The sequence below is a fragment of the Zea mays genome, chromosome 1 (genome assembly GCF_902167145.1).
Source record: "Zea mays cultivar B73 chromosome 1, Zm-B73-REFERENCE-NAM-5.0, whole genome shotgun sequence".
Classification (NCBI taxonomy): Eukaryota; Viridiplantae; Streptophyta; class Magnoliopsida; order Poales; family Poaceae; genus Zea; species Zea mays.
Genome location: NC_050096.1, coordinates 56,170,749 through 56,193,379, shown reverse-complemented (window position 1 = coordinate 56,193,379; position 22,631 = coordinate 56,170,749). Strand labels below are relative to the sequence as shown.

Below are 22,631 nucleotides of genomic sequence, written 5' to 3'. Positions count from 1 at the left end.
GCATAATAATCCACGACATCCAATTTGAAAAGGCGAACGCCATGTGGCTGTGGGCTATTGCTTGCCGGTGAAGAACGTACTCGCAGCTGTGTAGGATCTACACGGACAAACAGATGCCAACATTGTGCTCACTGCAGAACACAGCTCCAGATGCGGTCTCAACACATTCTCCATTATTTTATCATTTCTTCTTCCTGCGTTTTGAGGCACCTGAATACTTTGCTGTTTTATGTACATGCATGCCTGATTGCCTTCCCACCTTCTGAACCCGAAAGAAAATGGCCGAGGAGTGAGGAGAAGAAGGTTCCTATTGGGGGAATCCCTGGGAAGAGATTCAGTGGCCAAGGGGTGGATTCAGTATTCAGAGCAAGTCATGTAGATAGACAAATATAAACACAACACTCTCTTGACTGGCTGGTACTGGCACTTGCCATGGTGAGTACCGCCCAGCAGTACTCGGTTTAGTGGTACACATTTCCAAGTTAATTAAATGGGTGGTTAGACAGCAAGGATCCAAAATGTGGCAAGCTTTCATAACATGGTCTAGAAAAAGGGCAAGTTGCACCACATTGCATAGCTAAAAAAAATAAATTGAAATTACAGGCCACCAGGATTGATGTGAGAGGATCCACACCATACATCTTGGCCTTACTGGTGAGGATCTAAGTCAAACACATCAACACCCCGGGAGGCGACCAAACTACTGTAGGCGTTCCATAATAACTCCCTAACCATCAGAAGACTAGCTAGACACTTCGGCGACGGCACACTGGATAGAGTAGAACTCGCTTGCTTCACCTTTCATCGTCCGGTCAGTTACCAAGCAAAGAAGGATCTCAAAAGTGAAACCAACAAACAGTCCGGGATCCAGTGTAGGTAGTAGAGGAGGTTAACCCAGTTCAGTCTCCGGGCTGTCCTGGGGGCATCTGATCAGCTCCAGTATGTTCACCACCTCACCCATGTCTGGCCTGTTAGACGGAACCTGGGAAGTGCAGACCAGACCCAGCTTCATGATCGGAACGGCCTCCTCCAGCGGAAACTTGCCGCAGAGCCTCTCGTCGACGCACTCTTCCACCTTGCCTTCGTCCAGAGCCGCCCTCACCACATCGCAGAGCACGACCACGTCGTCCTCCATGTACTCCACGGGCGTCCTCCCTGTCAGGATCTCGAGGATAAGGACGCCGAACCCGTACACATCGCATTTCTCCGTGATCTTCACGGTCCTGCACGCAAACTCTGGAGCCATGTATCCAAGCGCGCTCTGCACCTTGCTACTTAAGACGTAGCGGTCCAGCATTGGAAGCAGCTTCGCTAGCCCATAATCTCCTACCTTTGCCTCGCCTGATCCGTCGAGCAGGATGTTGCTTGATTTCAGATTGTAGTGGATAATATCATGCCTGTGGAGATGAGCAAGGCTTCTCGCTATACCGAGGACTATGTCAAACCTCTCCTTCCATGGCAGGCAGTTTGTGGTGGATGACTCATGCAATTGTTTGTGCAGGTTGCCCCCGGAGACAAACTCATAAATGAGAAGCTGAAGCGACGGCGTCCAGTAATATCCCTTTAGCGCAACTAGGTTGCGATGGCGTAGCTTACCCAGCATCTTCACTTCTCTCTCAAATTCAACTTGAGATTTAACCAAGCTTGACACAGTGAGCTTCTTGATGGCAACAGGTTGTCCATCTCGAAGAGTGGTCTTGTAGACAGTGCCAAAACCACCACGCCCAAGCTCGCAATCCTTGTTCAGAAGAGCATGGGTGCTGGCACTGAACTCCGGATTTCCTCCTCCAAACATGACAAGCTTCCCTGCGTTCATGTCGGTTGTTGGCGACTGGCTGAGATATCCATCTGAGAGTTCCAGGACAGCACCAGAATGAGATCCAGGGGCACGCACTCGAAGGTTAAGAACAGTGATGGTAATGACACCAACAGCAATTAGAACAGCAGCACCAATTGCAACAAGGGCCGAGATGCTGAGTATGGTTTTCTTATGATGGCGACCACCATCAGGCACAAGCTCGGTTGGTGATATTGGATCGGAAGAAGTGTTTGGGTTCAGCACGATTGGTTTTGGTAGCACACCAGGACAAGATGAATTGAGCTTCGCGCCACAAAGGCCAGGATTATCCGACACACAAGATAGGGGGATGGTGTCAAAGAAGCTACCGGGAGGGAGATCCCCAGAGAGCTGGTTATGTGAAACATTGAATTGCAAGAGGTGGGGGAGATTAGAAAGCTGCTTTGGTAGAACACCAGTAAGCTTGTTCTGAGAAAGATCCACAATCTCGAGATTGGTAAGGTTAGATAGTGCTTCCGGAATCACTCCTGTTAAACTGTTATGAGAAAGATCCCTGCAAGAGATAGTAACCAAGTGAGCATATACCAGAGAATGTGGGGGTTTAGCATGTAAAGCTCCAAACATTTATCCATCCACTGGATTGGATCAGAAAGAAGTGCTTAAACTTACAGTGATGCGAGGGCAGAGCAATTGCCAATCTGAGCTGGGATGTTGCCAGTCAGGAAGTTCTTCCCCAGCCTCAACTCCTTCAATGACTCCCCTCCTTTTGAAGCTGGAATGCACCCATTTAGCCGGTTGGCAGTAAAATCAAGAACCTCCAGTGACTTCATCTCCAAAATGCTGGCCGGAATACTTCCATACATTGAGTTCCATGACATGTTCAATGACTGCAAGTTCTGCAGCTTCGAGATTTCCGATGGTATAACTCCAGAGAAGGCATTGTTTGACAAGTCCACTCCTTGAAGCACTGAAGAAGCATTTGCAGGCACTTTTAGGTCCCCGCTCAATGTGTTCTGCGACACCGACACCCATTGCACACTGGAACTGAGAACCCAGGTAGGCAGTGCACCCGTAAGAGAATTCCAGCTGACATCAACATGCATCAGGCTCTTGCATCCACCAATTGATTCAGGTAAGGCTCCGGTGAACCCATTCCCTGACAACCTCAGCTCCCTCAGTGACATCAACTCACCAATAGACCCAGGGATCTCGCCAGACAACCTGTTCCCCGACAAATCCAGCATTTCCAGGCTTGTCATTTCTCCAAACCATGTCGGGACACTCCCAGTGAACTCATTTGAGCTCAAATCAAGGTATGTGCAGGTGGAGAGCCTCCTCAGGGACTCAGGTAAGTTGCCGGACAGCGAGTTGGACCCAAGATCCACTGACCTGAGCAGCGGGCAGTCCCCAATGTCGTCCGGGAGGCTACCAGTGAGACGGTTGCCTCGCAGATTAAGCTCCCGAAGGTTAAACATCCTGCTGACACCGATCGGGAGGTCGCCGGTGACGGCATTGCCCGAGATGTCCAGCGTGCGCAGCGCGTTGAGGGACCAAATGTCGCTGGGCAGCGCGCCGTCCAGGCGGTTGGAGGAGAGGTTGAGCGACGCGAGCGTGGCGCACGCGGCGACGTCCCGCGGGATGCCGCCGGAGAAGGCGTTGTTGGCGAGCGAGACGTCGCGGAGGGAGCGGCACCGGCCGAAGAGCCCCTCCGGGACGGCGCCGGCGAATGCGTTGGCGCTGAGGTCCAGCGTCTGGAGCGCCGGGAGGCGGGCGAGGTCGGCGGGGACGTCGCCGGAGAGGTTGTTGCGGGCGAGGGAGAGCGACTGGAGCGCCTCGAGGCGGAGGAGGCCCCGGCCGAGCTTGCCGGAGAGGCCGAAGCCGGCGAGGGAGAGCGCGGAGACGCGGCCGGTGCGCGCGTCGCAGGTGACGCCGTCCCAGGCGCAGGGCCGCTCGTCGTCCTCGCTCCACGTCGCGAGGCGGCCGTCGGGGTCCGACACGTCGGCCTTGAACACGATCAGCCCCAGCACGTCGTCGCCCAGCCCCGCCCCCGCCACGCCGCCCTTGGCCTCCGCCGCCGCCGCGAGGGCGGCGAGGTGGGCGAGAACGAGCAGCGCGAGAGGCCGCATTGCTCGGCGAGACTTGGGCGAAGGACAAGGAGGCGGCGGCGCAATTAAACGCTCAGGGCTGATGCAGGAAGACGAACGAACCGGTGGGATGAACGGATGAGACTCCGCGGGTTTGGGCTCACTTAAATCTGTGCGTGACGACCTCGAAGCTTCAAATGGTTCTCTCTCTTCCTTCCTGCGTAGTACTGAAGATACAAATGTGAGTGTACTGAGCTCTAGATATGGGCTCCAGGAACAACCTTGTGGTAGCAGATGTGGGTGAGTACCTGCCGAGCCAGGATGCACCCGTCTACGTCGCTGCCGCCGGTGCCGACTCGCCGGAAAACTTCATTGAAGAATGCAGGCAGGGAGAGGGGAGGAGGGGCGAGAGTGGGAGCCGGGAGGGACCGAGGGAGGCAGGGAGCAACGGAGAGTGGGCTGAGGCTGGACCGCTGCGAGGGAGAAAGAGCGAGGAGTGGAAGGGAGAAACAAAAAATAAAGATGTTCCAGGGTAGGGCCAGAGCTGATCGGACGGTGACGAACAGGTTCACCGCACGACCGAGGGATGGGATGGGATGGGATGGGCCGCGAGGGATGGTTGGTGGCTCCGGGATGGGCCATTGGGCCGTGTGCATGGACCGGGGCCGAGGGAGTGCCCCGTGCCGTGCGTTGGGTTCCTCCTCGAAACTCGCGTGGGGCCGCGTGGTTCGAGGCCGCAGAGCGCACGGGACCGGTCCGGGCCGGGCGAGTCAGCGAGTAGAAGTAGGACCGGGCGACCGGCGCGGCTAGACTCGTCGGTGCTTTTGAGGCAGGTGCGCCTGCGCGCCCATGCGCTGCGTCGGGTTTGCGAGTCTTCCTTCTTCCATGGCCGCAGGATCAGGACAATAGAGGCGACTATTTTTTTCTACGAATACAGAACCGATTAATTTACGACGATGCTAAAACTACCTAGAATTTTTAAAGTGTCTCTTATGACAGTCCATTTACTTGAAACACAAAAGGGTTTGTAATAATACTATAATAATTGACGATTCAATATATTTTGGGGTGGGCAAAAAACACCAAACACCAAAAACCATACCGAACCAAACACCATACACCAAAATTTACGGTTTATTCGGTTTTTGTATTTGGTGCGGTATGGATTTTAGCTCTATTTGGTATTTGGTATGGTTTTCAATATTTAGACACCAAAAATACCAAAATACCGAAACGTAGCAAAACAACGTCTTAAACCTTAGACTCATATCATTATAATTTTTAAGAACTAGTATGTGTTAGTTGCTCTTATTCAACACTAATTTGTTTATGCAATTTTATTAAGTACTAGTTGATGAATTATCAGTATGTTCTTTATGTGATTTTACGTTTGCAGTTTCAAACTGCTAGTTGTTTGATGATTGTAAAAATACCAAACACCGAACTGAACATCAAATTCTGCGGTTTTTTTTTCATTTGTGAACAAAAAGTTTGGTTTTCATTTTCCAAGCACCAAACTTTTTTGACACCAGATAAAGCGCACCGAATAAACCAATAGAACGGAATGCCCGTCCCTGTTATTTCTGGAACGAGGCAGAACAAAGTGGTTAGCGTGACCACAAAGCTTTGGCTTTGGCTTTGGCTTTGAATGACTGGTGCAGTGCAGACCATGCTATTTGCAAGCGCACTCCCAGATTTTACTATACTCCACTCCACTCCACATTAGTCACGGGAACTAGTCTCTTTTAAAAGTTGAAAGAACTGTGCATGCACGGGTTTGCACGATGAACACGTACCGGCGTACACCGCTGGCCTTATTTAGATAAAGAGGGATTAAAGTGGATTGAAGTGTATTTTAAGGATTGAAAGGAAATTTAGTTCATATTACATTTCAATACATCATATACCACCTTAATCCACTTCAATGTCTCTTTTTCTAAACAACGTCTGAACTGGGCGCGCCAGCCGTTCATACACCGGCGCTGCTGCACGCTACCGCCGTCGCTGGCCGAATGAAAAAGCCCGCAACGCAGAGCTCGAGCACCGCGCACGGCAACCACTTGATGGTTGATGGCTGGCTGCCCCGTCCAACTCCAACCGCGCGGCGCGCGGGAAGGGAATTGATGGCCGCTGCGCCGCCTGTCCCGGCGCGCTGCTGCCCCCGCAGGACAGGGGGGCATCACATCAGGGGCGTTTTGATTGCTGCCATCAATACGCATTCATTGCGCCCCGCCGTGCATGCGTGGACGGGGCCCCGCCGTCGTCCTCGTTCCCTCCGCATCCACCGCGTCCGCAGCGGCAGCGAGGAGCAGTCAGTCTGTGACGGTGACGGTGACGGCGACGAGCGGGTCGGACAACAAAGCAGGCAGGCAGGCAGGCAGGAAGCTGTTGCCTGGGAGAATGGGACCGCCTGGCCTGTGGTGTGACTGGTACGTCCTGCCCTACGATGCGAGTACGAGAGAGCCTATGAATGGGGAGGTGGCCATGAACGGTCGAATCTCACTTTTCATCGACCGTCAGGTAGAGGTAGTGGGCTAGTGGCCATGGATTTGTACTTGCCCGGAATTCATGTGGCCCAAGGGGAGTGAATTTATCGTTGTCACTCACACAAAGAAGTTTTCTTCTTCAAACTGGAGCAGGATTGCACTTGGACGGACCTTCATGGCTCGTAAAATGATGTCTCTCTGATCTATCGTGAGCCATTATACACTACAGTATCCGCTTGATATCCGGTGGCTGCCTATAACTTATATATCGAATAAGAGACGACCATAATCCACGAGAATATTAATGGATCTTTAGCTTGAAAGATTATTAGAGCAGCCCCATCTCTAAATCATAGATTTAGAAAGTTGCTAAATAACTTTGGGGGTTAAAAAATGGTGAGTTCTCCGATAGCCTCTAAATAGAGGTTGTAGCTTAGTTTTGAATCTAAATATATAACTTGTGTTTGATCATCATTTTTGTCTTAGAAATCTTATGTTTCAGATTAGTAACCTTATTGTTGAACTGCTAGACATTGCACATTCAGACTCCGATCGTGAAGATACTAATGCTTTTCAGTCATTTTTTTGAAGATGATTTGACTAACCCTGTATTTCATGTCGGTCTTATGTTCAGTTCTGTTGAACGGCTCAGACGAGCTATCACAAAATGTAGTGTCAGGAACAAGGTGGAGATCAAAATGGCCAGAAACGACAAGATTAGAGTTAGAGCCCACTGTGCTGAGAATTGTCCTGGGAATTTGTATGCTTCTTATGACTCAAGGGCTAAACATTTTGTTGTAAAAACATATTATGGCAAGCACAATTGCCAAAAAGAGTGGTCTGTTAGAAGATGCAGTGCAACTCGGATTGCCAGACAATATGTAGACCATTTCAGAGCTAATGACAAGATGAGTATCAAAAGATAACAAAAAGTTATTTAGAAAGATTTGGATCTAGTTATCACTTGGAGTACCTTAGTTAGAACCAAGAGGAAAATTCTTCAAATGATTCATGAAGATGAAGCACAACAATTTAGCCAGCTATGGGACTATGGACATGAGTTGAGAAGGAGCAATCCAAGGAGCTCTCTTTAGGTTAACATGGCTTAAAGGTGTACATTCGGGCCGCCCGGCCCGGCCCAAGCCCGAAAAGGCCCGTGTTGTTTGAATTTCGGGCTGGCCCGACCCATTTGAATTTCGGGTCGTGCCGGGTCGGCCCACAGGCCTAGCCCTCTGCCCACGACCCGGCACGTAATTGCTTAAACGTGCCGGGCTCATTTCGGGCGGCCCGAAATTATAAAAGCCCGAAATTCAATTTTGGCCCAAAATTCACATTAGGGCCCGAAATTCAATTTTTTGGCCCGAAATTCAGTTTTGGCCCCAAATTCACATCAGGGCCCAGAATTCACATGAGAGCCCTAAATTCAAAACAAATTTAATAAAGCAAATAAAAGATAAGACAAATAAATTTGACCAAAAGCAAACTTAATATTTGTATTAAGCTAACAGAGCTATGAAATGACTACCTCATTTACAAATCATTTTGTTAGAAGAAAAAAGAGTATAATCAGTTATATACAAAGTTCGTAAGTTCAATTCATTATCTAGTGTTCATAACAAAAGTAAAATTACATCACATACTCTATTTCAAAGCTACAAAAAACATCTAGCTAACATTATCTCTAGCTTTGTGTTCTTTATAAAGTACATAAAAGTGTGGAATGAAGTGTGGTTTTAATAAATATATGGGCCTTTTCGTGCCTCTATATGGGCCATTTTGTGTCTGCCTTAAACGGGTCGTGCTCGTGCCCGCCCATGGGCCGTGACCTCGGCCCAAACCCGGCCCGATATATCGGGTCGTGCCGGCCCGGCACTAAAATATTTCGGGTCATGCCGTGCCTGGGTCGTGCTTTTTTTCCGTGCTTCGGGCCGGCCCATCAGGCCTGGCCCAAATGTACACCTATAACCTGGCTAGTAACCTGTTTGCCTCTTGTTACATGTCTTTGGATGCTTTCAAGAGGGGTTTTTTGGTGGTTGTAGACCTATAATTTTCTTGATGGTTGCTTCATCAAAACAAACTTTGGAGGCCAGTTTTTGTGTGCAGTTGGGATGGATCCAAATGATTACCCTTTGGCCATTATAAAACATATGTTATGCACCGCTAGTAGAACTAGGTGTATTCCAAGTGATAGAAAAGGATTACCAACACATTGTGGATCTAAGAGTCAAGAGATGTGACTGCAAAAGATGGTAGCTGACTAAGATACCATGTCCTCATGCCATTAGTTGCCTTTAACATGACAGGATCCCACCTGAGAGTGTAATTCTAGTTTGCTACACACTTGAAGCTTATAAAGTTGCGTATGGAAATAATATTTGGCCTTGCAAGGATATGAGAGAATGGGAGCATGTGGAAGGGATAGAAATTCTTCCACCTGTCTATGTGAAGAAGCCTGGAAGACCACCAAAATCAAGGAGGAAGCAACCTCAAGAAGTGCAGAGCACAAATGGTCCAAAACTCACAAAACTAGTTGTCATGCACTGCAAGCTATTGTAGTGAAGCTAGGTACAATGTTGCATATTGCAAACTAAAAAGGATGGCTTCAGTGCACAAGAAGCTAAGGAACTAGTAGCAACAACTATGGCTACACTTGAGGAAGAGGCAAGGCAGGCCGCCAGTGCTGCTACTACCATAGAGACTGTAGCACTTGAACAACGTATGAATGAAGAAGCCCCACTAAATCAAGATCTTAACATATTTGGACCTGAAGAAGCACATGGATTTGAAGAAGCACATGGATTTATGCCAACAATGATCCAACAATTACTAGAACAGGTGAGAAAAATGTTTATTCTCAACTATTAAGGCATGTGAATGACTTTGTTTGTCTATGCACAAAGGAAGGTGGACCTTGAAGCCTTTCTCAACCCTAGGGACCTCTACCAGATTCTTCATACATAAGCTCAAATGAAATGGTGCATATGCCTGTCCTACTCACTACATCTACAAAGTCTGGGTAGCAAGCACTTGGAAGGAAGAGGAAGGGGACATGATCTGCTGAAATCAAGAGAAGCATGAAGAAGAAAAGTGATGTTGCTTGAATCGCCTAAATGTATTTTGGAGTAAGCAGATTTATGATGCTAGTTTATGTAATTGTCTGTTGGAGTAGGCAGGAAGAACAAACCAGTCCTGTGATCTTTTGTGTCGGCCAAAAACCTTTTCTGTGGGCCTAATCTTTTGTGTCTTTTGCGTGGGCCAAGAAAATAGCATGGTTGTGGCAATGGATGGAACCCTTTGATGTTTATCAGTGATGTGTTATCTGTTATCTATGATGCTTATGTGACAATGAATGTCCAGCTGAAACATTAACTGAATTCATAGATTCCACATAGGTTCCAAAGAGTACATAGTTTGCACATAGGTTTATCAATTTTAACCACCTGGTACACATTGCACACTAAAATGCAAACACACACAAGCAATGATCTTCAGCAACTCAACTATTTTCTATCCTAAGCTAAGGAAAGCGGACATCTCCAAATCTTTTTCCCCTTCTTCAATCCATAAGCCTTCTTTATTTCATCATCCAAGCCTGTTTGTTTCTTCTACATCGTGCTAATCATCCAGAACCATTTCTCCTGCCATCTCCAAAAAGAGCATCCTCCTCCCATCTTCAAAAAGAGCATCCAGAACCATTTCTTTGTCACAACCAAAAGCAAGAAGAACACATTACCTCTAATTCAGTTTAAAACAACCAAAGAACACGAAATTGAATCCAAACCTTATGCTTCAGGCACTTGTAGAATATCCTACCTGAAAGTCGCCTAGAGGGGGGGTGAATAGGGCGAATCTGAAATTTATAAACTTAAGCACAACTACAAGCCGGGTTAGCGCTAGAAATATGAACGAGTCCGAGAGAGAGGGTGAAAAAACAAATCGCGGGCAAATAAAGAGTGAGACACAAGGATTTGTTTTACCGAGGTTCGGTTCTTGCAAACCTACTCCCCGTTGAGGTGGTCACAAAGACCGGGTCTCTTTCAACCCTTTCCCTCTCTCAAACGGTCACTTAGACCGAGTGAGCTTCTCTTCTCAATCAAACGGGACACGAAGTCCCCATAAGGACCACCACACAATTGGTGTCTCTTGCCTCGGTTACAATTTAGTTGATCACAAGAAAGAATGAGAAAAAGAAGCAATCCAAGCGCAAGAGCTCAAATGAACACAAGTCACTCTCTCACTAGTCACTATTTGATCGGAAATAATCTTTGGACTTAGAGAGGATTTGATCTCTTTGGTGTGTCTTGTATTGAATGCTATAGCTCTTGTAAGGTGTAGGAAGTGTAAAAACTTGGATGCAATGAATGGTGGGTGGTTGGGGGTATTTATAGCCCCAACCACTACAAGAAACTAATAAAAGTTCGTGGGTTAATTTAAGAACGTGGGTACCAACGTTCTTAATTGAGTTATGTTCGTGGGTTAATTTAAGAACGTGGGTACCCACGTTCTTATGTTAAATTCGTGAGCCCGTAGGAAAACCGTCGAACTTATAGTATTAGAAACGTGGGTACCTACGTTCTTAACTTAAATTCGTGGGCCACGTGGACCCCATCGAACTTAACCTAAAACCTAAATTTCCCTCACCCCGCGGCGTCTGTATTCTTTTCCCTGCCGAGACTGCGCGAGAACCTAACATCTGCCAACATCTCGCAGTCACGTTCGCCCTTCGCCGCTCCTCGGTCCTCGGTCCTCACACGCCACCCGCCCGCAACGAAGCCCGCATAGCCGCCGCCAAGCGCCGGAGTTGCCACCTACCGCACGCCCATCTCCCGCCGATGCTACGCACTCATTTGCTACCCGAGGCTTGGCGGCGGCCACTACCCCAGGAGGCAGGAGCCCGACACCAAAGTCCGCGCATTTCCTTCCACCGAGCCGCACCAAGATCCGGTATCCAAGGTGACAAACTTCGGTGCGGCGGCCCTGAACTTCGATGGCTGTCCTCGTCGCGGAATTCATCCTCAGATTCACAGGTCAGTCCAGCGAGTGAACCTAGCTCGGGGTATCTGTATCTGCCAGCCATGGAATCTGCAGGTGAGCAGCTCGGTTAGATTCCCAATCAACAGCTCGAATCGCCTGCTCTCACATCCTATTGAATGAAACTATGATATAGAATTGGTTTGCCTAGTTATTATTTTGAATTAATTTGTAAAGATCTCCACTTTGATTCGATTTGATTGTTTCTTCAACTAGTGGCATATTGGTGTGCTTCTTACGTGATTCAACTAGTGGCATATTGGTTCGATATGAATATGGCCATTTACAGTTTTTCTAGCGTTTGCTAATGAACGCTTCTAAAGGTCTCAATAACAGTTCAATGCTCTATCCAAATGAATTTTTACCAGTGTATGTCTCTAATGCTTCAATATTTTAATTCACCGGTTAAACTAAAAAACAGTAATGCTAATGGACTTGGAGGTAATCACTGGAATTCTAAAAAATAAGCTTCTTAGACATGCCATTATCCTAATACCAAATTGGATTTACGATGAAAGCAACAATGACAAAAGGTACTTAAGTAAATGCAGAATAAATTGTATTTTACATGGCTATGCATACTGTTGTTTTTTAGACCAAAACTGCCTTGTTTTTCTTTCACATAATAAATGTACTTTTATTGTCCGAACCTTGCTGCCCAATTTTTTCAGATTTGACAAATATTCAGGGAAGGTTGCCTCTGAAAAGCAAGGGAGCTCCAATGATAGAGGTAATTATTGAATAATTGTCTTGTCATCGAGATTGAGTACAAGTTGATAATTAAAACCTAAAACATGATCTGCACTGTCAATGCATGGCCAAAGTGTGGTGCTCCTCTCTACAGCCCTAAGGTTAGTACTTCCCTCCCCTTTAATACCTGCTTCTCCATCCTGCATTTCAATCTACAAAATCACCACTGCATCTTGCTCATCGATCTAAATCACGAGTCCATCTTCGATTTGAACTTGCTTTGAATACTCTCAGTTGGTTTAGGAAAAACTGTGATTGACATGGACTTGAAAAATGGAATCGTACAGGGAAGAACTCGCCATCTTTTCAAAAGAAGTAATACGATTTGGCAACCTCTGCAAAGATCCTATATGGCATAACTTGGGGCGATATTTTGACAAGTATGCCTCTGAAAAGTATGCTTTTCATCTGAGTTATCGCTGCCTACAATCACATTAGCACATCATGTTCTCTGAATTACTTTGATATGCAGGTTAGCGACAGATAATACACCTCAGGATCATTCAAAGGGGAGTATGGAAGCTATTGTCCAGCAATTGATTAATTTGGCACAAAACACTTCTGTACGTATGCTGTAAAGAATTTATACATATTTGCTTTAGTGTCCTAATTTGTGTACTTATAAACTTAAGCACCAGTGAGCATCAAGGCCTTCTAGCATATCAATCTAATTATGTCACCACCGCTTCCCTCGTGTCAACCTGCTACATCACCATTGCATCCAACATATCAATCTAATTATGTCAACCTGCTACAATATGTGCTCTTTTGATCTGAGATAGCTCTTGTGCTTGGTTGCACATTAGATCATTCAGTTTTTTCCTATCAGGTTCATGCTTCAAAGCAACTTTATTGTCATTCTTATCGGATTAACCAATAGTATCCTACAAGCTGACGAAGAGCTTCTTTCTGATCTTGGGACTGATGTTAAAGACGAATGCACCAAGTTTGATCTCGTGGATAATGTCAAGGTACACCTAACCCCAGATTTGTGTTTTTTGTTCCTTTTATATTTTGCATATTCTGTGTAAGCTTTAAATTGATCATTGACATGTTGTCAAATTTGTTTTTTTGCCAAATTAATGAATGAGATGAACAAGATTAATCAGTGACTGGTTGTGCCCCTCTGATTAGCATGTGCATAAAACCTTTGGGTCTATTATTGCTTAATCTTTGTCCTCCCTAGAGAAAGTAAACAAAGCAATATGATTGAATAAAATCCAACTGAACAATTTTTCTAGGCCAGTGTATTCAACATTGTGAGCAGTAGATAACATGTGTTTCAAGATATCACATGTCAATAGAGGTTTCTGTTCCAGTTCAGTCAGGCGTTAGATCCATGCAGGGGTGACCTTCAGTTTCACCCACCCATGAGCTTAAGTGTGGCAAAGTTTCTGATCTTCGAACATGTAATATTATTGTACTTGTGCAAACTTCACTTTCATTATAGAACACATAAGTTATTTGTTTTTTCCTTGTTTACAAAAAAGACATTGTCATAGTACCACTTTAGGTGAACTATGCAGGTGCTTTTGTGATGATGATAAATTGCAACCTTTGCTTATCCATCGGTGTGATTTGCTTAATGGATGCATTTTTCATAAACACCATGGGGATATCCTACACATCCAATGAGGCCTTGGGGACGCCCCCATGGCCAACACAGCCACTTCCATCACCAGCGGTACGTTCCTGATTCATGCTGCTTGCTACTTTTATTTGCTACAAATTGGACTTTTTTTGGGACTACTCCACTACTGCTTGTACATCTGGCGCTTGATCAAGCTCGTAGTGGACATACTTGCAAGTCTGGATATTGTACAACATATTACAGCGTGAGCTACAGCGTGCTGAAAATTTCAGATTGTGAATAATGACTGAATCTGGAATTTAGTGTTGTGAGAGCTGTTTTGGAGTTCTTTTGTGGCTGATCTAGGAAGTTTTAAGCTGAGGTGTTGGTAGAGTAACTCTCTGTCAGGTTAGTTTGGTGCTCAGTTCAACACTAAATTCTGAATTCTGTCAGGTAAACTAACCTGAACATGCTTTAGTGAATCTGGAATTTAGTGTTGTGAGAGCTGTTTTGTTGTGACATGCTTTGGACTGTTAGGTGGCTGAATTCTGAATTTTCAGATTTGGAATAGCGTCTAAGTCTGAATTTCCAAAGTAGTTTCTTGGACAGTTAACATCGCAGATCCTTTGCACGATGCATCATTTTAAATAACACGGTGCTGCGTCTTGAAATGAAGTTTGTTTTCACTCTCATGTTCATGTTCATGCACAAATATGGAAGCCACATTTTGTGTTTATCATGCTTTCCTATATCTTTGTGTACATGTGATTTAATGCTAGTTGTGTATTTATGACAATTTTGGTTTATTTTGCAGGATTCCGGCTCTCATCAAGTGACTCATCCCCTCACGTTGACTTTGCGGACAGATGTCTCAATTCTAGTGGTGGAGCTACGAACAACAATCCGATGTCCTGATCGAGAGCGATGGAGCTAATGTTTGAACTTGTGTGTTTGAACTTGTGAACAAAAAATGTGAACTATGGATGTGAACTTGTGTGAATTTGTGAACTTATGTATTTGGACTTATGTGAATTTGTGAACTTATATATTTGGACTTGTGTGAATTTGTGATATGAACATATATCAATGTGTTTGAAATATGTATTGTATGTGATATATTGTGTTGCATGTGATATTATGTGTGTCTAATTTTTCATTTTTGTATTTTTTATTTTTTCTGGAACAGGGTTAAGAACGTGGGTACCCACGTTCTTAAGGTTAAGAACGTGGGTACCGTCGAATTTATTGTGCAGTCCTCTCAGACCCACGCATGGTTAAGAATGTGGGTACCCACGTTCTTACGGTTAAGAACGTGGGTACCGTCGAACTTATTGTACAGTCCTCGCAGACCCACGCAGGACACATAAGTTCGACGGCCACGTGGCCCCGTCGAACTTAACCTTAAGAACGTGGGTGCCGTCGAACTTACTAGAAAAAATTCGACGGCCCCCGTCGAACTTAAAAACGCACGTTCTTAATGTTAAGTTCGACGGTACCCACGTTCTTAATGTTAAGTTCGACGGCACCCACATTCTTAAGGTTAAGTTCGACGGCCCCGTCGAACTTACTTCTTTAAGTTCGTCCAAAAATCGCCGTCGGCTATATTCGTCGGTAAACCCACGTTCTTACGGTAAGTTCGACGGCTTATTACATTAAGTTCGACGGTTTTTCACCCACGTTCTTTAACCAGTTTCCTGTAGTGAACCACCAAACTAGTCGTTTGGTGAAGGCTGCTGTCGCATGGCGCACCGGACAGTCCGGTGCGCCACCGGACACTGTCCGGTGCGCCTGCCACGTCACCTGGCCGTTGGATTCTGACTGTTGGAGCTTCTGTCTTCTGGGCCACCGGACAGTCCGGTGGTGCATCGGACAGGCACTGTTCAGTCTCCGGTGTGCCATCTGGCTCTGCTCTGACTCTGGCGCGCACTGTAGCGCATTTAATGCCTTCTGCAGACAACCGTTGGCGCGAAGTAGTCGTTGCTCCGATGGCATACCAGACAGTCCGGTGCCCCACCGGACATTGTACGGTGCTACACCGGACAGTCCGGTGAATTATAGCGGAGCGGCCTCCAGAATTCCCGAAGGTGAACAGTTCGGAGTTGGAGTCCCTGGTGCATCGGACAGTTCGGTGCGCCAGACCAGGGCATACTTCGGCTGACTTTAGCTCTCAATATTTGAATCCTTTCTTGGTCTTTTTATTGGTTTGTTGTGAACCTTTGGCACCTGTAGAACTCATAATCTAGCGCAAATTAGTTAGTCCAATTATTTGTGTTGGGCATTTCAACCACCAAAATCAATTAGGAAAAGGTGTAAGCCTATTTCCCTTTCAATCTCCCCCTTTTTGGTGATTGATGCCAACACAAACCAAAGCAAATATAGAAGTGCATAATTGAACTAGTTTGCATAATGTAAGTGCAAAGGATACTAAGAATTGAACCAATAAATTCTCATAAGATGTGCATGGATTGACTTCTTCATTTTTTAACATTTTGGACCACGCTTGCACCACATATTTTGTTTTTGCAAATTCTTTTGTAAATTCTTTTCAAAGACCTTTTGCAAATGGTCAAAGGATAAAAGAGTAAGATTTTTGAGAAGCATTTTCAAGATTTGAAATTTTCTCCCCCTGTTTCAAATGTTTTTCCTTTGACTAACACAAAACTCCCCCTTAATAAAATTCTCCTCTTAGTGTTCAAGAGGGTTTTAGATATCAATTTTGAAAGGGGTGTACCAATTTGAAGTAAAATACCAATTGGAAAATTCATCATTTGAAAAACTTTTCTAAACACAATTTTCTCAATTGGTGTGGTGGTGCGGTCCTTTTGCTTTGAGCTAATACTTTCTCCCCCTTTGGCATGAATCGCCAAAAACGGATACTTTGAGTGAAATATAAGCCCTTTTACTTTCTCTCCCTATGGTAAATAACATAAGAGTGAAGATTATACCAAAGTTGGAGAGTGGTGTGGAGCGACGGTGAAGGGTGAGTAATTTCATGGAGTGGAGTGGAAGCCTTTGTATTCGCCGAAGACTCCAATTCCCTTTCAATCTATGACTTGGTTTGAAGTACACTTGAAAACACATTAGTCATAGCATATAAAAGAGATATGATCAAAGGTATATTAATGAGCTATGTATGCAAGACATCAAAAGAAATTCCGAAAATCAAGAATATTTAGCTCATGCCTAAGTTTGTTAAATGTTTGTTCATCTAATGGCTTGGTAAAGATATCGGCTAATTGTTCTTTGGTGTTAATATATGCAATCTCGATATCCCCCTTTTGTTGGTGATCCCTTAGAAAATGATACCGAATGGCTATGTGTTTAGTGCGGCTATGCTCAACGGGATTATCCGCCATGCGGATTGCACTCTCATTATCACATAGAAGAGGAACTTTGGTTAATTTGTAACCATAGTCCCTAAGGGTTTGCCTCATCCAAAGCAATTGCGCGCAACAATGGCCTGCGGCAATATACTCGGCTTTGGCGGTAGAAAGAGCTACAAAATTTTGCTTCTTTGAAGCCCAAGACACCAAAGACCTTCCCGATGTGCTCTTTCTATTAATTTTACACCCCGCCCAATCGGCATCCGAGTAACCAATTAAATCAAATGTGGATCCCCTAGGGTACCAAAGCCCAAACTTAGGAGTATGAACTAAATATCTCAAGATCTGTTTTACGGCCCTAAGGTGAGCTTCCTTAGGATCGGCTTGGAATCTTGCACACATGCATACCGAAAGCATTATATCCGGTCGTGAAGCACATAAATAGAGTAAAGAACCTATCATCGACCGGTATACCTTTTGATCTACGGATTTACCTCCCGTGTCGAGGTCGAGATGCCCATTGGTTCCCATGTGTGTCTTGATGGGCTTGGCATCCTTCATTCCAAACTTGTTTAGAATGTCTTGAATATACTTCGTTTGGCTAATGAAGGTGCCCTCTTGGAGTTGCTTCACTTGAAATCCCAAGAAGTACTTCTACTCCCCCATCATAGACATCTCGAATTTTTGTGTCATGATCCTACTAAACTCTTCACATGTAGATTCGTTAGTAGACCCAAATATAATATCATCAACATAAATTTGGCATACAAACAAATCATTTTCAAGTGTTTTGGTAAAGAGTGTAGGATCGGCCTTTCCGACTTTGAAGCCATTAGTGATAAGGAAATCTCTTAGGCATTCATACCATGCTCTTGGGGCTTGCTTGAGCCCATAAAGCGCCTTAGAGAGTTTATACACATGGTTAGGATACTCACTATCTTCAAAGCCGGGAGGTAGCTCAACATAGACCTCTTCCTTGATTGGTCCATTGAGGAAAGCACTCTTTACGTCCATTTGGTAAAGCTTGAAGCCATGGTAAGTAGCATAGGCAAGTAAAATGCGAATTGATTCTAGCCTAGCTACGGGTGCATAGGTTTCACCAAAATCCAAACCTTCGACTTGTGAATATCCCTTGGCCACAAGTCGGGCTTTGTTCCTTGTCACCACACCATGCTCATCTTGTTTGTTGCGGAAAACCCACTTGGTTCCTACAACATTTTGGTTAGGATGTGGAACTAAATGCCATACCTCATTCCTTGTGAAATTGTTGAGCTTCTCTTGCATCGCCACCACCCAATCCGAATCTTGAAGTGCTTCCTCTACCTTGTGTGGCTCAATAGAGGAAACAAAAGAGTAATGTTCACAAAAATGAGCAACACGAGATCGAGTAGTTACCCCCTTTTGAATATCGCCGAGGATAGTGTTCACGGGGTGATCTCGTTGGATTGCTTGGTGGACTCTTGGGTGTGGTTGTCTTGGAACTTATTCATCTTCCTCATCTTGATCACGTGCATCTCCCCCTTGATCATTGCTCTCCTCTTGAGGTGGCTCCTCTTCTTGATCTTCTCCTTCTTCATCTTGAGCCTTATCCTCATCTTGAGTTGGTGGAGATGCTTGCATGGAGGAAGAAGGTTGATCTTATGCTTGTGGAGGCTCTTCGGATTCCTTAGGACACACATCCCCAATGGACATGTTCCTTAGCGTGACGCACGGAGCCTCTTCATCATCTAGCTCATCAAAATCAACTTGCTCTACTTGAGAGCCGTTAGTCTCATCAAACACAATGTCACAAGAGACTTCAACTAGTCCAGTGGACTTGTTAAAGACTCTATATGCCCTTGTGTTTGAATCATATCATAGTAAAAAGCCTTCTACAGCCTTAGAAACAAATTTAGAGTTTCTACCTCTTTTAACAAGAATAAAACATTTGCTACCAAAGACTCTAAAATATGAAACATTGGGCTTTTTACCGGTGAGGAGTTCATATGATGTCTTCTTGAGGATTCGGTGAAGATATAATCGGTTGATGGCGTAGCAAGCGGTGTTGACCGCCTCGGCCCAAAACCGATCTGAAGTCTTGTACTCATCAAGCATGGTCCTTGCCATGTCCAATAGAGTTCTATTCTTCCTCTCCACTACACCATTTTGTTGTGGTGTGTAGGGAGAAGAGAACTCATGCTTGATGCCTTCCTCCTCAAGGAAGCCTTCTATTTGAGAGTTCTTGAACTCCGTCCCATTATCGCTTCTAATCTTTTTTATCCTTAAGCCGAACTCATTTTGAGCCCGTCTCAAGAATCCCTTTAAGGTCTCTTGGGTATGGGATTTTTCCTGCAAAAAGAACACCCAAGTGAAGCGAGAATAGTCATCCACAATAACTAGACAGTACTTACTCCCGCCGATGCTTATGTAAGCAATCGGGCCGAATAGGTCCATGTGTAGGAGCTCGAGTGGCCTGTCAGTCGTCATGATGTTCTTGTGTGGATGATGAACACCAACTTGCTTCCCTGCCTGACATGCGCTACAAATCCTGTCTTTCTCAAAATGAACATTTGTTAGTCCCAAAATGTGTTCTCCCTTTAGAAGCTTGTGAAGATTCTTCATTCCAACATGTGCTAGTCAGCGATGCCAGAGCTAGCCCATGTTAGTCTTAGCAATTAAGCAAGTGTCGAGTTCAGCTCTATCAAAATCTACTAAGTATAGTTGACCCTCTAATACTCCCTTAAATGCTACTGAATCATCACTTCTTCTAAAGACAGTAACACCTATATCCGTAAAAAGACAGTTGTAACCCATTTTACATAATTGAGAAACGGAAAGCAAATTGTAATCTAAAGAATCTACAAGAAAAACATTTGAAATAGAGTGGTCAGGTGATATAGCAATTTTACCCAATCCTTTGACCAAACCTTGATTCTCATCCCCGAATGTGATAGCTCGTTGGGGATCTTGGTTTTTCTCGTAGGAGGAGAACATCTTCTTCTCCCCTGTCATATGGTTTGTGCACCCGCTATCGATGATCCAACTTGAGCCCCCGGATGCATAAACCTACAAAACAAATTTAGTTCTTGATTTTAGGTACCCAAACGGTTTTGGGTCCTTTGACATTAGATACAAGAACTTTGGGTACCCAAACACAAGTCTTTGACCCCTTGTGTTTGCCCCCAACATACTTGGCAACTACTTTGCCGGATTTGTTAGTCAAAACATAGGATGCATCAAATGTTTTAAATGAAATGCTAGGTTCATTTGATGCAATAGGAGTTTTCTTCTTAGGCAATTTAGCATGAGTGGATTGCCTAGAACTAGATGTCTCACTCTTATATATAAAATCATGATTAGGACCAGAGTGAGACTTCCTAGAGTGAATTCTCCTAATTTTGTGCCCGGGATAACCGGCAGGGTACAAAATGTAACCCTCGTTATCCTAAGGCATGGGAGCCTTGCCCTTAACAAAGTTAGACAATCTTTTAGGAGGGGCATTAAGTTTGACATTGTCTCCCTTTTGGAAGCCAATGCCATCCTTGATGCTAGAGCGTCTCCCATTATAGAGCATGCTTCTAGCAAATTTAAATTTCTCATTTTCTAAGTCATGCTCATTAATTTTAGCATTAAGTTGAGCTATGTGATCATTTTGTTTCTTAATTAAAGCTAGGTGATCATGAATAGCATCAACATTAATGTCTCTACATCTAGTGCAAATGGAAACATGCTCAACGGTAGATGTAGAGGGTTTGCAAGATTTTAGTTCAACAATCTTAGCATGTAAAATGTCATTTTCATTTCTAAGATTGGAAATGGTAACATTGCAAACATCTAAGTCCTTAGCCTTAGCAATTGATTTTTCATTTTCAATCTTAAGGCTAGCAAGAGAAGCATTCAATTTTTCAATCTTAGCAAGTAAACTAGCATTATCATCTCTAAGATTGGAAATTGAATCATCACATACATTTGAATCAACCTTAGCAATTAATTTAGCATTCTCATTATTAAGGTTGGCAATAATATCATGGCACGTGCTTAGCTCACTAGATAATTTTTCACATTTTTCTACTTCTAGAGCATAAGCATTCTTAACCTTAACATGCTTCTTATTTTCCTTAATTAGGAAGTCCTCTTGAGTGTCCAAGAGTTCATCCTTCTCATGAATAGCACTAATTAATTCATTCAACTTTTCTTTTTGTTGCATGTTTAGGTTGGCAAAAAGGGTGCGCAAATTATCCTCCTCATCACTAGAGTTATCCTCATCACTAGAGGTTGCATATTTAGTGGAGGATTTTGATTTTACCTTCTTCCTTTTACCGTCCTTTGCCATGAGGCACTTGTGGCCGACGTTGGGGAATAGGAGTCCTTTGGTGACGGCGATGTTGGCGGCGTCCTCGTCGGAGGAGGAGTCGATGGAGCTCTCGTCGGAGTTCCACTCGCGGCACACATGGGCATCGCCGCGCCCTCTTCTTGTGGTACCTCTTCTTTTCTCTCCTCTTGCCCTTCTTATCGTTATCCCTGTCACTGTCACTTGATAATGGACATTTTGCAATAAAGTGATCGGGCTTACCACACTTGTAACACACTTTCTTGGAGTGGGATTTGTAGTCCTTCCCCCTCCTTTGCTTGAGGATTTGGCGGAAGCTCTTGATGATGAGCGCCATCTCCTCATTGTCGAGCTTGGAGGCGTCAATGGGGAGTCTACTTGATGTAGACTTTTCCTTCTTCTCCTCCGTTGCCTTGAATGCGACCGGTTGTGCTTCGGGCGTGGAGGGGCCATCTTGCTCGATGATTTTCTTTGAGCCTTTGATCATCAACTCAAAGCTCACAAATTTTCCTATTACTTCCTTAGGAGACATTAGTGTGTATCTTGTATCACCACATATTAATTGAACTTGCGTAGGGTTAAGAAAAACGAGTGATCTAAGAATAACCTTGACCATTTCATGGTCATCCCATTTGGTGCTCCCGAGGTTGCGCACTTGGTTCACCAAGGTCTTGAGCCGGTTGTACATCTCTTGTGGCTCCTCCCCTTGGCGAAGCCGGAAGCGACCGAGCTCCCCCTCGATCATCTCCCGCTTGGTGATTTTTGTCACCTCGTCTCCTTCGTGCGCGGTCTTGAGTACGTCCCAAATTTCCTTGGCGCTCTTCAATCCTTGCACCTTGTTATACTCCTCTCGACTTAGAGAGGTGAGGAGTATAGTGGTGGCTTAGGAATTGAAGTGCACGATTTGGGCCACCTCGTCCTCATCATAATCTTCATCCCCTACGGATGGTACCTGTACACCAAACTCAACAACATCCCATATACTTTTGTGGAGTGAGGTTAGGTGATATCTCATCATATCACTCCACCTAGAATAATCTTCACCGTCAAATGTCGGTGGTTTGCCTAATGGGACGGAAAGTAATGGAGTATGCTTAGGAATGCGAGGATAACATAGGGGGATCTTACTATACTTCTTGCGCTCTTGGCGCTTAGAAGTGACGGACGCGGTGTCGGATTCGGATGTAGAGGGCGAGGAAGAGTCGGTCTCGTAGTAGACCACTTTCTTCATTTTCTTCTTCTTCTCGCCACTCTTATGTGATCGAATGCGTGAAGGGGAT

At 44.9% G+C, this 22,631-nt stretch overlaps 1 protein-coding gene across 1 annotated transcript; it reads right to left on the bottom strand.

Annotated features, from left to right (window-relative positions):
- Positions 1-510: 510 nt before the first annotated feature.
- LOC100304322 (uncharacterized) lies at positions 511-4,384 on the bottom strand. Its single transcript, NM_001361410.1, has 3 exons — positions 4,191-4,384; positions 2,468-4,109; positions 511-2,351 (listed from the first exon to the last, which is right to left on the bottom strand). The coding sequence occupies exons 2-3, from the start codon at positions 3,922-3,924 to the stop codon at positions 890-892; spliced, it is 2,919 nt and encodes a 972-aa protein (NP_001348339.1). The 5' UTR covers positions 3,925-4,109; positions 4,191-4,384; the 3' UTR covers positions 511-889.
- Positions 4,385-22,631: the final 18,247 nt, after the last annotated feature.